Source organism: Esox lucius, chromosome 7 (assembly GCF_011004845.1).
Source record: "Esox lucius isolate fEsoLuc1 chromosome 7, fEsoLuc1.pri, whole genome shotgun sequence".
In the NCBI taxonomy this organism is placed as follows: domain Eukaryota; kingdom Metazoa; phylum Chordata; class Actinopteri; order Esociformes; family Esocidae; genus Esox; species Esox lucius.
Window position 1 is genome coordinate 26,782,163 of NC_047575.1, and position 15,146 is coordinate 26,797,308.

General features: G+C 40.4%; 1 protein-coding gene across 16 annotated transcripts in view; it reads left to right on the forward strand.

Annotated features, from left to right (window-relative positions):
- The window catches only part of dlg2 (discs, large homolog 2 (Drosophila)), a 262,715-nt gene that overhangs the window by 233,188 nt on the left and 14,381 nt on the right, over window positions 1–15,146 (forward strand). For 9 of the 16 annotated variants that reach the window (XM_020048221.3, XM_020048216.3, XM_034293218.1 and 6 more), the window contains 4 exons: window positions 4,176–4,278; window positions 7,867–7,981; window positions 8,072–8,248; window positions 8,556–8,631. In XM_020048221.3, coding sequence (XP_019903780.1) covers window positions 4,176–4,278; window positions 7,867–7,981; window positions 8,072–8,248; window positions 8,556–8,631 — 471 coding nt within the window. Of the gene's footprint in view, window positions 1–4,175; window positions 4,279–5,276; window positions 5,322–7,866; window positions 7,982–8,071; window positions 8,249–8,555; window positions 8,632–9,225; window positions 9,792–15,146 lie in introns of those variants that run through there. The other 7 variants (XR_002196977.2, XM_020048218.3, XM_020048213.3 and 4 more) reach the window with 2 other exon arrangements.

Here is a 15,146-nt window from a genome sequence, read left to right on the forward strand (position 1 = left end):
TAGTTCTGTAGGCTACACAATCATGGGGAAGACTGCTGACTTGACAGCTGTCCAAAAGACGACCATTGATACCTTGCACAAGGAGGGCAAGACACAAAAGGTCATTGCTAAAGAGGCTGGCTGTTCACAGAGCTCTGTGTCCAAGAACATTAATAGAGAGGCGAAGGGAAGGAAAAGATGTGGTAGAAAAAGTGTACAAGCAATAGGGATAACCGCACCCTGGAGAGGATTGTGAAACGAAACCCATTGAAAAATGGGGGAGATCTCACAAAGAGTGGACTGCAGCTGGAGTCAGTGCTTCAAGAACTATCACGTATAGACGTATGCAAGACATGGGTTTCAGCTGTCGCATTCCTTGTGTCAAGCCACTCTTGAACAAGACACAGCGTCAGAATCTTCTCGCCTGGGCTAAAGACAAAAAGGAATGGACTGCTGCTGAGTGGTCCAAAGTTATGTTCTCTGATGAAAGTACATTTTGCATTTCCTTTGGAAATCAAGGTCCCAGAGTCTGGAGGAAGAGAGGAGAGGCACATAATCCATGTTGCTTTAAGTCCAGTGTAAAGTTTCCACAGTCAGTGATGGTTTGGGGTGCCATGTCATCTGCTGGTGTTGGTCCACTGTATTTTCTGAGGTCCAAGGTCAACGCAGCCGTCTACCAGGAAGTTTTAGAGAACTTAATGCAGCCTGCTGCTGACCAACTTTATGGAGATGCAGATTTCATTTTCCAACAGGACTTGGCACCTGCACACAGTGAGAAAGCTACCAGTACCTGGTTTAAGGACTCGCCTGACCTTTACCCTATAGAAAATCTATGGGGTATCGTGAAGAGGAAGATGCGATACGCCAGACCCAACAATGCAGAAGAGCTGAAGGCCACTATCAGAGCAACCTGGGCTCTCATAACACCTGAGCAGTGCCACAGACTGATCGACTCCATGCCACACCTCATTTCTGCAGTAATTCAGGCAAAAGGAGCCCCAACTAAGTATTGAGTGCTGTACATGCTCATACTTTTCATGTTCATACTTTTCAGTTGGCCAACATTTCTAAAAAAAAAAATGTTGTATTGGTCTTAAGTAATATTCACATTTTCTGAGATACTGAATTTGGGATTTTCATTAGTTGTCAGTTATAATCATCACAATTAAAAGAAATAAACATTTGAAATATATCAGTCTATGTGTAATGAATGAATATAATATACAAGTTTAACTTTTTGAATGGAATTACTGAAATAAATCAACTATTTGATGATATACCAGCATCTGTATATATACTGTGTATATATATGTGGCTTTGTAAGGTATTTAGAAAAAAATTCTTTCTCCATTTGTTATGGACTTAATGTATAACTGATTAAATACTTTCTTGCCATCGATCTACAGACAATACAACAAAATGACAATGCGAAGACAAATGTGAAATGTGTACTAATTTATTGAAATTGAAAAACTGAAATATTTCATGTACATAATATCCATACATTTTGCCATGACACTCTAAATTGAGCTCGGGGCATCCTGTTTCCACTGATCTTTGAGACCCCTCAAGAAATTGAAGAAATTGTTTCACTTGTGGTAAATTCAACAGATTTAATATGATTTAGAAAAGCACAGACCTGTCTATATAAGGTCCCACACTTCACAGTGAAGGGAGAATTGTGCTTAAGCTTTCCATCCAGCCAAACTACGTAACAAGGCAAGAGTGGCCTTGTTCATGGAGTTGACCAGGATCTCACTTGCCATTCTGATTGAATTTAATAGTTTCTCTGCTGAGATTAAGGAAACTGCCATGACACAACCAACTCTGCAGCACTCCACCGATCTGGCATGTATGGCGGTAACACAGAAGCCACTGAGTGAAAGGCATATGACCTTTACCTTGGAGTTTGCCAGCACCGTGAGAGTATGAGGAAAAAGATGATCTGGTCTGAGTGCTACGCTTGGCAAAAACAAGACACTGCTCATCACCTGGCTAATACTATCTCTATGGTAAAGCATGGTGGAGGGAGCACCATGTTATAGGGATGCTTCTCAGCGGCAGGGAAGGATGCACAGAGCAAATACAGAGAGGACCTTGAAGAATAAACTGATCCAGAGCATACAGGACCTCTGGGGGTGAAGACTCATCATTAAAGAACAACAATGTCCTTAAGTACACAAGCAAGACAACGGTGGAGCATCTTCGCAACAAGACTGTGAATGTCCTTGACTGGCTTTGTGATCAATATCTCTGGGAAGTTTGCAATTCACCAACGTTCACCATCCAATCTGACAGAGCTTGAGGGGATCTGAAAGTAATAATGTGAGAAACCACCCAAAGCCAGGTGTACAAAGCTTGTAGCGGCATACCCAAGAAGAATCAAAAATAACAAAACAAAATGTGGATGCACTGAAGGGGTCTGAATAATTACTGAAGGCACACACACATTCACACACATTCTATAAACACACACAAACAATATTAATACACACACACTATAGAGAAAAAGTACAGCACAAAGGCAAACTCAAGCCACCACTGTACATTATATCTGCCACCTTTGAGACTGTAAATGTTCAACATCTTCATCAACACTTATAGCACTTAGATGGCCAGCATTCAGGATTTGATTGTTGGACTATTATGGGAATATTAACATTGAAAGTATCTGTATTCTTTAGTGATAGATGGGAAGGGTGGTGAGCAGCAGAAGGGTGTGAGACTGAAAACTCTTTAACTGCTGTAAAGTGTACTGAGTCTGTAAAGTGTACTGAGTCTGTAAAGTGTACTGAGTCTGTAAAGTGTACTGAGTCTGTAAAGTGTACTGAGTCTGTAAAGTGTACTGAGTCTGTATGTTATGTGGTGTGCTTAGGCTGGTAGGAGACGTGTAAGGGTTGTTTCCCATTTAGGTATTCCGATTGGGGTATGAAGGGTGGGGTTATAAATATATGCAAAGAAAGAGATTATATGTGAGTGTATTTCCATTTATATATTTCCAAAATACATATATTAAAAAGGGGGATTGGAAATTATGCAACCATTTACAGTGATGGAAATGATGGGCTGTACACAAAATTGAAGCTGATCTTTCCCCAGTTTTTTTTTTCAATTAATTGTTACATTTTCTGAAAGTGGACAAAGTAATCAGTTACTCATTCAACCTCATTGACCTAATGTTAGGAGTCTGAGCATTATTGCAGCAGGAACCATTTATTGTCAGATTTCTTATGTGATATTATTGGGATTTCATACGCTCAGTCATTTTTGATTAGAGTTAATGATGATGATGCAACACTCACACATACCTCAACCGATTAGATTTTTATCCGTCAACCATGAAAAGTTACTCTTCAGATTACTCTGGATACTAAACTGCGGTTGGGTTGCAATCAGGGATGACCTTGGCACCTTGATTAGATTAGGCAGTTAAGTCTCATTATTTCTCTGTCCTAATTTTCATGTCTAAGAATAACTTGTTCCCTCGTATTCTTGAGTCATTATTATCGCAGTCTGTTCACTTCCTCGCGCTCTCAGATATGGGAATTTACACTGCCACAAATGCTTTGTGAGGAGTTATCGCAGACATCCACATTCTTGTCCTTAATTTGAGTCCACCAAACAACCAGCATTTAATAATCATTTCAAGACAGGATGGGGCTGTTTAGGCATAACACGAGGGGCTGATGCTGTATTCAAGGCCTTCTCCTTGTGGTAGTCAAATGTGCAACCCACTTCCAAAATGAGCACCTCCCTCAGGCTGAAGAGCCCATCCTTGTGAATATTAGACTTCCTCATGAATGTTATGGGTCTGTGCTGTCAGCTGTACAACCTGTCCCACCTCACTGGCTGTCATTTCACCGAGACAATATTGTACAGGTGCTTGAATGAACAGCCGCCACCGTTTATGACCCAGTAGACTCCATTACAGTCAAACGCATTGAGTTAAAGAGAGAGGTCAGCACAGTGCAGAACAGGGGGTTTTCAGCAGCCTGAGGCCAGTCAGGTGGTGATAGAGCTGCGTCTGCCTAACATCTAGACCAATGTATGATGAGATCATGGGTGACAGAAGCCTCCAGGACCATACAGGGTTCTGCCACCACAACCGCTACCACACACACACACACACACACAGCTGTTATTTGTTGTTTTCCATTGTGAAATGTGGAGATGGGCATGTCTTTCTGTCTCTGCAGGTTAATGGCATCGACCTACGTGGGGCCACCCATGAGCAAGCGGCTGCAGCACTAAAGGGGGCGGGACAAACAGTCACCATCATTGCTCAGTACCGGCCCGAGGGTGAGTGTCAGCTGTAAGGGCCAATCACTGAGAGGCACATCCCAAAGCACTCTAAGGCTACCCTCGCCAAACCGCCAGTTGTGCTCAAATGGTTGATCTTCAAGGCATCTCTGGTTGATCACCAAACATTTCTGTAGATAAGCTAATGATAAAGACTCCAATTCGTTCAATTCCTCCTGTGCTGTTAACCCAAGAAGGCAAGATGGTCCGACATTCAACCATTCCATTATTCTGAAGGTGCAGTTTTGGCTACCTGGGTGGACCCTCTGTTGAGGTGGACCTTGTTAAGATCACTCCATCTGCTGAGACAGATGTAGGAGGCAGGTAGCACAGAGATTAGAGCATCTGACCAGTAATCGAAAGGCTGCCAGATCAAATCCTCTAGCTGGCTAGGTTAAAAGTGTATTTGTTTGTACTGTAAACAAGTATATTAACTTTAAATGCTCTCAGGTTGTTCCTGTTAATGAGAGTGTGTTCTCAGTCACGTTACCTGTTACAATAAGGCAGGAACTAAGATCAAGAACAAAAACAAATACCCCACCCCCCGTCACACGGGAGTGTTTTTATTGTTGCATAGGCTTGTTAAAGGCCATACACCATTACCCTTGAATAAACAAATCCTGTAGACAAATACTGACCTACTTTTATACAGGCAAATAATCACTTAATCCCGATAAGTGTAGCATTTTTAGCCAACTACTTAAAACTTCAGTACATCGCCTGTGTTTGATTGGTTTGTCGAGACATGTCATGAGGGATTAAGGTCAGTCACGGGCCCGGACTTCCAGAACCACAGTGTAAACGTGAATTCTGGGAAGTTTGTCCTGGTGTTTTCCTCAGACTCAGTGCAGGGTATGAAGGCTGGTAAGGAGGTTACAGTGAAGCCTAAACCAAGTGCAGTGAACTGTGTGCTTGAATACTGTGGTGGAGATGACCAAAGACGGACCGACCCACAGAACTCTTGACACTGATGACTGCTCTCTCTTCTCACCCGTCAGAACTTGCTTTGTGCTCCCCGCGCCGGGCCCCTTCGCCAGCACCAGGTTTGTGCCATGTGATCAGCGCCCAGGGTCAAAGTTGAGCAATCTGGCCCCAGTGGCAGCTCTGAACATGGACGTTCCTCATGGGGGAGTTTTGGGGGAGGGTCACTGAGGTGTGGGCAGTCCATTTAACCCTGCTCATTCACAGGCTTACTCCTGGTATCAGAAACCCCCTACCCACCTTATTTTATCCCTCACTTTCCTGCCTTGCAAGGTCTTACATCCCCCCGTTCTACATACCAACACGACATGTAGATCAGGGCTGGGCAATATCTGCTGTTTGAAAATTCATTATTATTTTGGATGAAGGACTTCAGTCTACTTCTGAATGTCTCAAATTATTCAGAAACTAAAGAAATGAAAATGTATCTATATATAACACCCCTTTTCTGAAATTCGAAATTTCATAGTGGCCTTTTAGCCAAAATGTTTGCCCGGCCTTGTGGAAATGTGTAACCAAGGAGAAAACCTGTTGCCTTCTTGTTTTGGGCACATCCAGCTTGAATGTCAGCTATGTAATTAGAAAGCTAGTTCACTACCAAACTAACTAGTCGTCCAATATAGCTAATAAGAATAAAAGTAAACAATTTCAGCTGTGTTTTCCTTTTTGCACAGAAGGTCAAAGGAAGAGCTTGTGAGAGTGTTTGACAGCGCTCCTTTCATTTCCACCTGTTGTGTGATGACAGCACATGACTCCTTCAATACAATCGTCAAGTTTGCAATTGCGCTTGCTGCTCTAAGTCACTCCTGTTTCACTGCAGCAAATTGTTAAGGAAATCGAACTTTGAACTGTCATAGAATAACATTGCAAGAAATGTTGAGATGAATGGCTGGATATGCCAATAATTTACCCTTTAACCCTGTCTTTTATATTTTACTCTGCATGCACAGATTGGACCTATTTTGTTTTCACACCTCTCCTATATGGCTGTTATTATTTTCCTGATTCTGAATCGACAGTCTGAGCTCCGGGATAAGTGTTATCAGTATACAAAGAAAAATGTCTTACCTGTGTAATAACATGGGTGAACATGTCTCTGATCATTAAAAACATAGGGACATACTTGCTAGCTTATACCCAATGTTTATATTTTTGTGGTCTAAAATGGCTAGCTGCTAGCTTTAGGCCAGTCCGGCACAATTGGCCACAGTGCAAAGGGTGATGCTAAGGGTGAGCAATTGACAACACTATACCCCAGCTCAGAGTTCCAAACCAATGACCCTTGTGCTGTTTCCTGGTGAAAGGCATCATGATCTCATATCATCCATCTTCACATCCCATTGTATCCATCTGAACATCGAGTTGTTGCAAAATGCTTTTTCAATGCATTTTTGTCCCTAGAAGTTCCACTTAAAAAAAAAAAAAAAAAGCTGTTTAATTATGGCCAGAGGCTCTAAATCTCTCCATTCCAACTTTGAGCCACATGTAGTTATGAAGTGAACCAGGGCCAACACATTTTATTGGTTGTTTATTTTTCTTCATTTTCTTCATTATTATTATTATTTATTATTATTATTATTATTCATAAAAAGTATTTACTAATTTACTGGTACAAATTTACTTGATGCCAAAATGTGAGGCCCATTGTTTTCCCTATGCCATTCAAATGCAGTTATGGATTATATTGTGAAGGCACCACTCAATATTTGAAAGTAATTCTGCTTGTTTTACTCATTAGACAAAAGTGGCACTAAAGAAGATTATATATTGTAATAAAAAAAATGTAACTGTGTATTTGGCATCTTTGTCAAAGTAAACAAATCTTGACAAATTGCTACTTTTGACCATTTGGAGTAAAAAAGTAGTTTTTGTCTTCCACTGGTTATTCTATTTAATTCATTACATTGAAACACATATTTCAAACATCATTTTCTCTCATTCTCTCACTCTCTTTCTCTCTTTGTCAAGGCAGTGAGTTGTCTTTCTGCTGTGCTTTATTAGCCCTCCCATGAAGGGAGCGCTCAGCCAGTCAGTCCTGTGCCAATCTCCGCTTATTGTCCCCAAAACTCAGGGAGCCATTTCTCAGGGAGACTCAGGGAGTATTTAATTCCCTCTTTGGATGATTTGTTCCTATTTCTGTTATATGGAACCTTGTTGATGTTATCCATTCCGGGTGATGGGTTTTTGCAATCTGGATGATGAAGTCTCTCTGTTATCAGGTTAGTCTGATTGACTTGGTAATGCACTCTAGGTGCTAACTTTATTCCCTTAATAAGCAATCACTTAATATGCTGCTATATGGCGAAGTTGCGTCTAGATGCTGATCATCTCAGTTTTGCACTTGCCCCACTTATGTTAGAGTTCTGACCGGGGAAGGCGAAGCTGATCCTACATCTATACCCACCTTTGGGATTGAATGTAGCCCCTGCTGCTTTGCAACAATTACTGGTACTACTACAAAAGCCACAGTACAGGAAGTTGCATTAGGCCAACCGAGGTTACTGTTCTCATCAGATTTCCTTTCCTTTGCAGTGTAGGGCAGCTTACTCACTGAGTGTCGTAGAAAACATGAGTTTCATTCTGGCGGTGGTTGTCTGTTTCTTGCAGAGTATGGACGGTTTGAGGCCAAGATCCATGATCTGCGGGAACAGATGATGAACCACAGCATGAGCTCTGGGTCCGGATCCCTTCGAACCAATCAGAAACGCTCCCTTTACGTCAGGTGGGTCTGCTTGGATGCCATTTTAGTTGTCCCGAATAGATGCCCTTTACTATTTTACCAATAGCCTATCTCCCTCTGATACCTTCACAGGGCGCTGTTTGACTATGAGAAGGCCAAAGACAGTGGCCTGCCTAGCCAGGGCCTCAGCTTCCGGCACGGTGACATCCTCCATGTCATCAACGCCTCAGACGATGAATGGTGGCAAGCCCGGAGGGTGACCCCCGACGGGGACAGCGAGGAGATGGGGGTCATCCCTAGCAAGAGAAGGTGAGCTGTGGATATGCGAAACCAAACTTCCCAGTGCTTCACCAAAAGCTTAGCTTCAGATGCGGGAGGACTGTGGACAACCATTATTAAGGGCAACCATGGAGCAAATAGTGTAAAGTGCCTTGCTCAAAGGTAGATTGACTTCCTTCACTTTCATGTTGTTGGCTCAGGGATTCAAACTGGCAACCTTTGGGTTAATGGCATGAATGCTCTATCACTTCTCCATGTGCTGCTTCCATTTTGGCTTCAAATGAAAAATCCATTCTAATGTGACTTCTTTTCCATGTGTCTTTCCTTGCACTGGCAGGGTTGAGAGGAAAGAACGAGCCCGTCTAAAAACAGTGAAATTCAACGCCAAACCTGGAACCATCGATTCAAAAGGGGTAAGTGCCAAGATCTTGTACTAAGGACTGACATGTATATTTAAGCTTTAGAATCGAAATGATGATAAACCCCTAAATCACATACAGTACATTCCTTTGTAATATAAAGAGAAAAAGGGTAGCCTATAATGTTGTTTTTGTCTTAATTAACCTGACATTACCCAGAGGTACTCTAAAATGTCCCATCAGATTTATATAGTGTCCTGAGATGAATAAAGGCTTTCTCTCTACCAGAGTAGAATTATACAGTAGTAGTATTATTTACAGTAAAAGGGTTTTTGGATGTTTTGGAGGGAGAGTTTAATCTAGAACCTTTTCAGAGGTGTAGTAAATTGGTAACTTTTCTTCTTGATATATTTACTGACCAGGTATCTATGCCACTGTTGGGGTTGACAGGTAGACTTTTAAATGATGGTCTCTTTGTATTGGGGCTCTGAGTCCTGAAGGAAAGACATTACCACCCTACAGAGTGCCTGAGCACTAAGAAGCAGGATTTCTCCAGTAGTTGTGTCAATAATCCCCTTACTGTTAGTGACCTGCATAACGGATTCCAATTGATACCCCTTGGGTAAATACATTGCATTTTCTTTCCAGCTATGATTCACAGCACTAGTGCATGTCCCAAAGAGATATCATATTCCCTGTATCAGTATTCATTCAGCACATTCCTTTTGTCAAAGGCAGTGCGCTAGGGATAGGGTTATTAGGGACAAAGCCTAAATCACATTAGACTTGTTTCATCTGGAACCCACACAGTAACCTTGCGTTGCCAGACTGTCCAGATCTCTGCCCACCACCATAGTATGGAGTCAGCGCTTTTCAAATGAGCAGCTACAAGTCCGCCAGCAATGAGCGTTAAACTAGCCCACGCCCACTGTTTTGAAAAACTACATCCATCGTATAATAAATATAGATTTCAGACCAGTGTATATAATCCAGACTACTGTGATAAATTACAGAACACTGTGATAGCATACAGAACACAGTATTTGAATCCAGACCACTGTGATAGATTTTAGAACACAGTATTGGAATCTAGACCACCGTATTAAATACAGACCACTGTGATAGAATTCAAAGTATTTAGATCCACACTTATGTTCTACAAACCCGATTCCAAAAAAGTTGGGACACAAATTGAGTAAAAAAGGAATGGAATAATTTACAAATCTCATAAACTTATATTTATAGAATAGAATATAGATAACATATCAAATGTTGAAAGTGAGACATTTTGTAATGTCATGCCAAATATTGGCTCATTTTGGATTTCATGAGAGCTACACATTCCAAAAAAGTTGGGACAGGTAGCAATAAGAGGCCGGAAAAGTTAAATGTAAAGACAAGGAATAGCTGGAGGACCAATTTGCAACTTGTTATGTCAATTGGCAACATGATTGTTGATTCACCGTTGCCGGCTAAAACTCTATAGGTCAAAAAATAAGCTGTATCTAAACAGGATCCAGAAGCGCAGGCGTTTTCTCTGAGCCAAGGATCATTTAAAATGGACTGTGGCAAGTGTTCTGTGGTCAGATTAATCAAAATTTGAAGTTCATTTTGGAAAACTGGGACGCCATGTCATCTGGACTAAAGAGGACAAGGACAACCCAAGTTGTTATCAGCGCTCAGTTCAGAAGCCTGCATCTCTGATGGTATGGGGTTGCATGAGTGCGTGTGGCATGGGCAGCCTACACATCTGGAAAGGCACCATCAATGCTGACAGTTATATCCAAGTTCTAGAACAACATATGCTCCCATCCAGACGTCGTCTCTATCAGGGAAGACCTTGCATTTTCCAACATGACAATGCCAGACCACATGCTGCATCAATTACAATGTCATGGCTGCATAGAAGAAGGATCCGGGTACTGAAATGGCCAGCCTGCAGTCCAGGTCTTTCACCCATAGAAAACATTTGGCGCATCATAAAGAGGAAGGTGCGACAAAGAAGACCTAAGACAGTTGAGCAACTAGAGGCCTGTATTAGACAAGCATGGGACAACATTCCTATTCATAAACTTGAGCAACTTGTCTCCTCAGTCCCCAGACGTTTGCAGTCTGTTATAAGTGGTAAACATGGCCTTGTCCCAACTTTTTGAGATGTGTTGATGCATTGAAATTTAAAATCAACGTATTTTTCCCTTAAAGTGATACATTTTCTCGGTTTAAACATTTAATATGTCATCTATGTTGTATTCTGAATAAAATATTGAAATTTGAAACTTCCACATCATTGCATTCAACTTTTTTGGAATCATGTTTGTAGAATCAAGACCATTGATAGAGTATCTGACTCAATTTAACACCCCAGATAGCATAAAACGTATATGCATGATACATCTACAAGATACAGTATGGAGAACGTTTGAACATTGATATCTTGTAGATGCTCACATTCTATATTCTACATCATTTACACATTGGCCACATATCAGTTTTCTGTTTTGATGTCTCTGCAATGCATTGCCTATGTGCAAACACTCTCCAAACTACGTATTCTCTACACATTTTGAGTCAAAAGTGCTTACTGGGACTACAACTCCAATCGCACTCTCCTCCACGTCGCGTCCAGCCTTTCATGGATTATTTTCTGAAACACACAAACAGTTCATTTGACACCTTTCTGTCATAATCCTTTAAGTTTGTCCATGTGTGATTTTATATCTTTACAAGCATTATGTTAATATAGTCTCACACCTAGAACTCCCATCAGCCATAGCATGGAATTACATCCCTTCACTTCTAATGTTCTGACCTGCATGATTGTCGGGCAATGATTTGTGACATATTCCTGATCTCAGACATTATACTGGTAACCTGGGACGCACCAATAAGACAATTCTCGATTGATAATGATTGACAATATTCATATACTGTGGGGAGAACAAGTATTTGATACACTGCCGATTTTGCAGGTTTTCCCACTTACAAAGCCTGTAGAAGTCATATCATAGGTACTATGAGTGACGGAATCTAAAACAAAAATCCAGAAAATCACATTGTATGATTTTTAAGTAATTAATTTGCATTTTATTGCATGACATAATTATTTGATACATCAGAAAGCAGAACTTAATATTTGGTACAGAAACATTTGTTTGCAGTTACAGAGATCATACGTTTCCTGTAGTTCTTGACCAGGTTTGCACACACTGCAGCAGAAATTTTGTCCCACTCCCCAAAACAGACCTTCTCCAGTTCTATTGGGTTCAGGTCTGGATACTGGCTAGACTCCTTAGTTGCCCTGGCTGTGTGTTTCGGGTCGTTGTCATGCTGGAATACCCAGCCACGACCCATTTTCAATGCTCTTACTGAGGGAAGGAGGTTGTTGGCCAAGATCTCGCGATACATGGCCCCATCCATCCTCCACTCAATACGATGCAGTCGTCCTGTCCCCTTTTCAGAAAGCATCCCCAGACCAAGGGAGACTGACCGTCATCTTGAACTTCTTCCATTTTCTAATAATTGCGCCAACAGTTGTTGCCTTCTCGCCAAGCTGCTTGCCTATTGTCCTGTAGCCCATCCCAGCCTTGTGCAGGTCTACAATTTAATCCCTGATGTCCTTACACAGCTCTCTGGTCTTGGCCATTGTGGAGAGGTTAGAGTCTGTTTGACTGAATGTGTGGACAGGTGTCTTTTATACAGGTAACGAGTTCAAACAGGTGCAGTTAATACAAGCAATGAGTGGAGAACAGGAGGGCTTCTTAAAGAAGAGCCGGAATTCTTACTGGTTGGTATATGATCAAATACTTATGTCATGCAATGAAATGCTAAGTAATGTCAGAAAATGTGATTTTCTGGATTTTTGTTTTAGATTCCATCTCTCACCATTGAAGTGTACCTATGATACAAATTACATACCTCTAAATGCTTTGTAAGTAGGAAAACCTGTAAAATCGGCAGTGTATCAAATACTTGTTCTCCCCGCTGTAACATAGGACAATACAGATGTTTTGTCATTTATGTACCTGTGTACCGTGATGCTTCTAATTTCAACAAATTCATATGCAGTCATACGAGTTATCTTTCTATATACAGTTGTGTTCAGAAGTTTGCATACCCTGGCAGAAATTGCGAAATTTTGGCATTTATTTTGAAAATACGACTGATTACTGTCTTTTATTTAAGGATAGTGATCATATGAAGCCATTTACTATCACATAGTTGTTTGGCTCCTTTTTCAAATCATAATGATAACAGAAATTACCCAAATGGCCCTGATCAAAAGTTTACATACCCTTGAATGTTTGGCCTTGTTACAGACACACAAGGTGACACAAACAGGTGAAAATGGCATCAAATGCTTTTTAAATTGCAATTAGTGTCTGTGTATAAATAGTCAATGAGTTTGTTAGCTCTCACGTGGATGCACTGAGCAGGCTAGATACTGAGCCATGGGGAGCAGGAAAGAACTGTCAAAAGACCTGCGTAACAAGGTAATGGAACTTTAAAAAGATGGAAAAGGATATAAAAAGATATCTAAAGCCTTGCAAATGCCAGTTAGTACTGTTCAACCACTTGTTAAGAAGTGGAAAATTCAGGGATCTCTTGATACCAAGCCAAGGTCAGGTGGGCCAAGAAAGATCTCAGCCAAAACTGCCAGAAGAATTGTTTGGGATAAAAATAAAAACCCACAGGTAACCTCAGGAGAAATACAGGCTGCTCTGGAAAAAGATGGTGTGGTGATTTCAAGGAGTACAATATGACAATACTTGTTAAAAAATTAGCTGTATAGTCGTGTTGCCAGAAAGAAGCCTTTACTGCACCAATGCCACAAAAAAGCCTGGATACAATATGCCCGACAACACCTTGACACTCCTCACAGCTTCTAGCACACTGTAATTTGGAGTGACAAGACCAAAATAGAGATTTATGGTCACAACTTTTTTGGAGAGTGGTCAACAAGGCCTATAGTGAACAGAATACCATACCCACTGTGAAGCATAGTGGTGGCTCACAGATGTTTTGGGGTGTGTGAGCAATAAAGGCATGGGGAATCTTGTGAAAATAGATGGCAAGATGAATGCAGCATGTTATCAGAAAATACTGGCAGACAATTTGCATTCTTCTGCACAAAAGTTGCCCATGGGACTCTCTTGGACTTTCCAGCACGACAATAACCCTAAGCACAAGGCCACATTGACCTTCCAGTGGTTACAGCAGAAAAAGGTGAAGGTTCTGGAGTGGCCATCACAGTGTCCTGACCTTAATAGCCACTCTGTGGAGATTTCATGCAAGATGACCAAAGACTTTGCATGACTTGGAGGCATTTTGCCAAGACGAATAGGCAGTTATACCACTTACAAGAATTTGGGTCCTCATAGACAACTATTACAAAAGACTGAACGCTGTCATTGATGCTGAAGGGCGCAATACACAGTATTAAGAACCAAGGGTATGCAAACTTTTGAACAGGGGTCAGTTCATTTTTCTCTTTGTTGCCATGTTTTGTTTTATGATTGTGCCATTCTGTTATGGCCTACAGTTGAATTTGAATCCTAAAAGACATGCTCACTCATGTTTTCTTTACAAATAGTACATATATTACCAATTCTCCAAGGGTATGCAAACTTTTGAGCACATCTGTGTGTGTGGTTGACATACAAGTCTGAAAAAATATATATTATTGAGACAATTATTGAGTGCTGTACTAACTCTTAGATTTCCAAAAATACATGTGGTCTTTAAGACTTTGTATTGGAATCTGAATTTATTCACCAATTTGTTCTATTTGTGCCTAGAATTGTCAAATGGTGTGACATGAAAGTTATTGTATATAAAATGAATGTGGGGTATACTTCTCACTTTATCATAAACTAATTTTATCCTAATACTTTATCATTACTATTTTGAGATCCAGCATTTCCTTGTGAAAATTAATTACATTTTGTAATATTTTTCTTAATCATTGCGCAAAGTTAGTTCTGTTCTCAATCTTTCAATATATCTATGATTAATTCCAACAATCCCTGTTATAAATTAAACAAAATATTTGTGTCTTTTGCTGATGTTATTTTACATGTTCAATTGCGATTTTTATGATTTATCACTAACAGAGCCTTTTTTTGGTCACAATTCTGAATGTTACACCAAGTGATATAGTGTCACTCCATAGGTTGAAACACACCACAATACAATTTGTCAATTCAAAAACATATATTATATGCATTTAACATTCAAACAAAAACTGTTTAAGAACAATCAAACAAAGGTGTGAAACATTGTGCCACTAAACATTGTATAGCATTTGGTTATCGGACACAGGACTAGTGAACAACCATATTTCTAGTGAGAAACACACTAATAAAGAATAGTATCACAAGTAATTGAATATAAACTTCTGGTAAGTATTGATAACTCATAATTATCCCTAAGTAAATCAGTCATATAAACAAGGTTAGGTTACTACTGAGTATGACATGGTGTAGGTACAGTCTTCTTCAATGTATGCAAATGTAAAATAATAGGCTACTATTACTATGAGAGGTCAGCTAAAACAAGAAAATTAATAACAC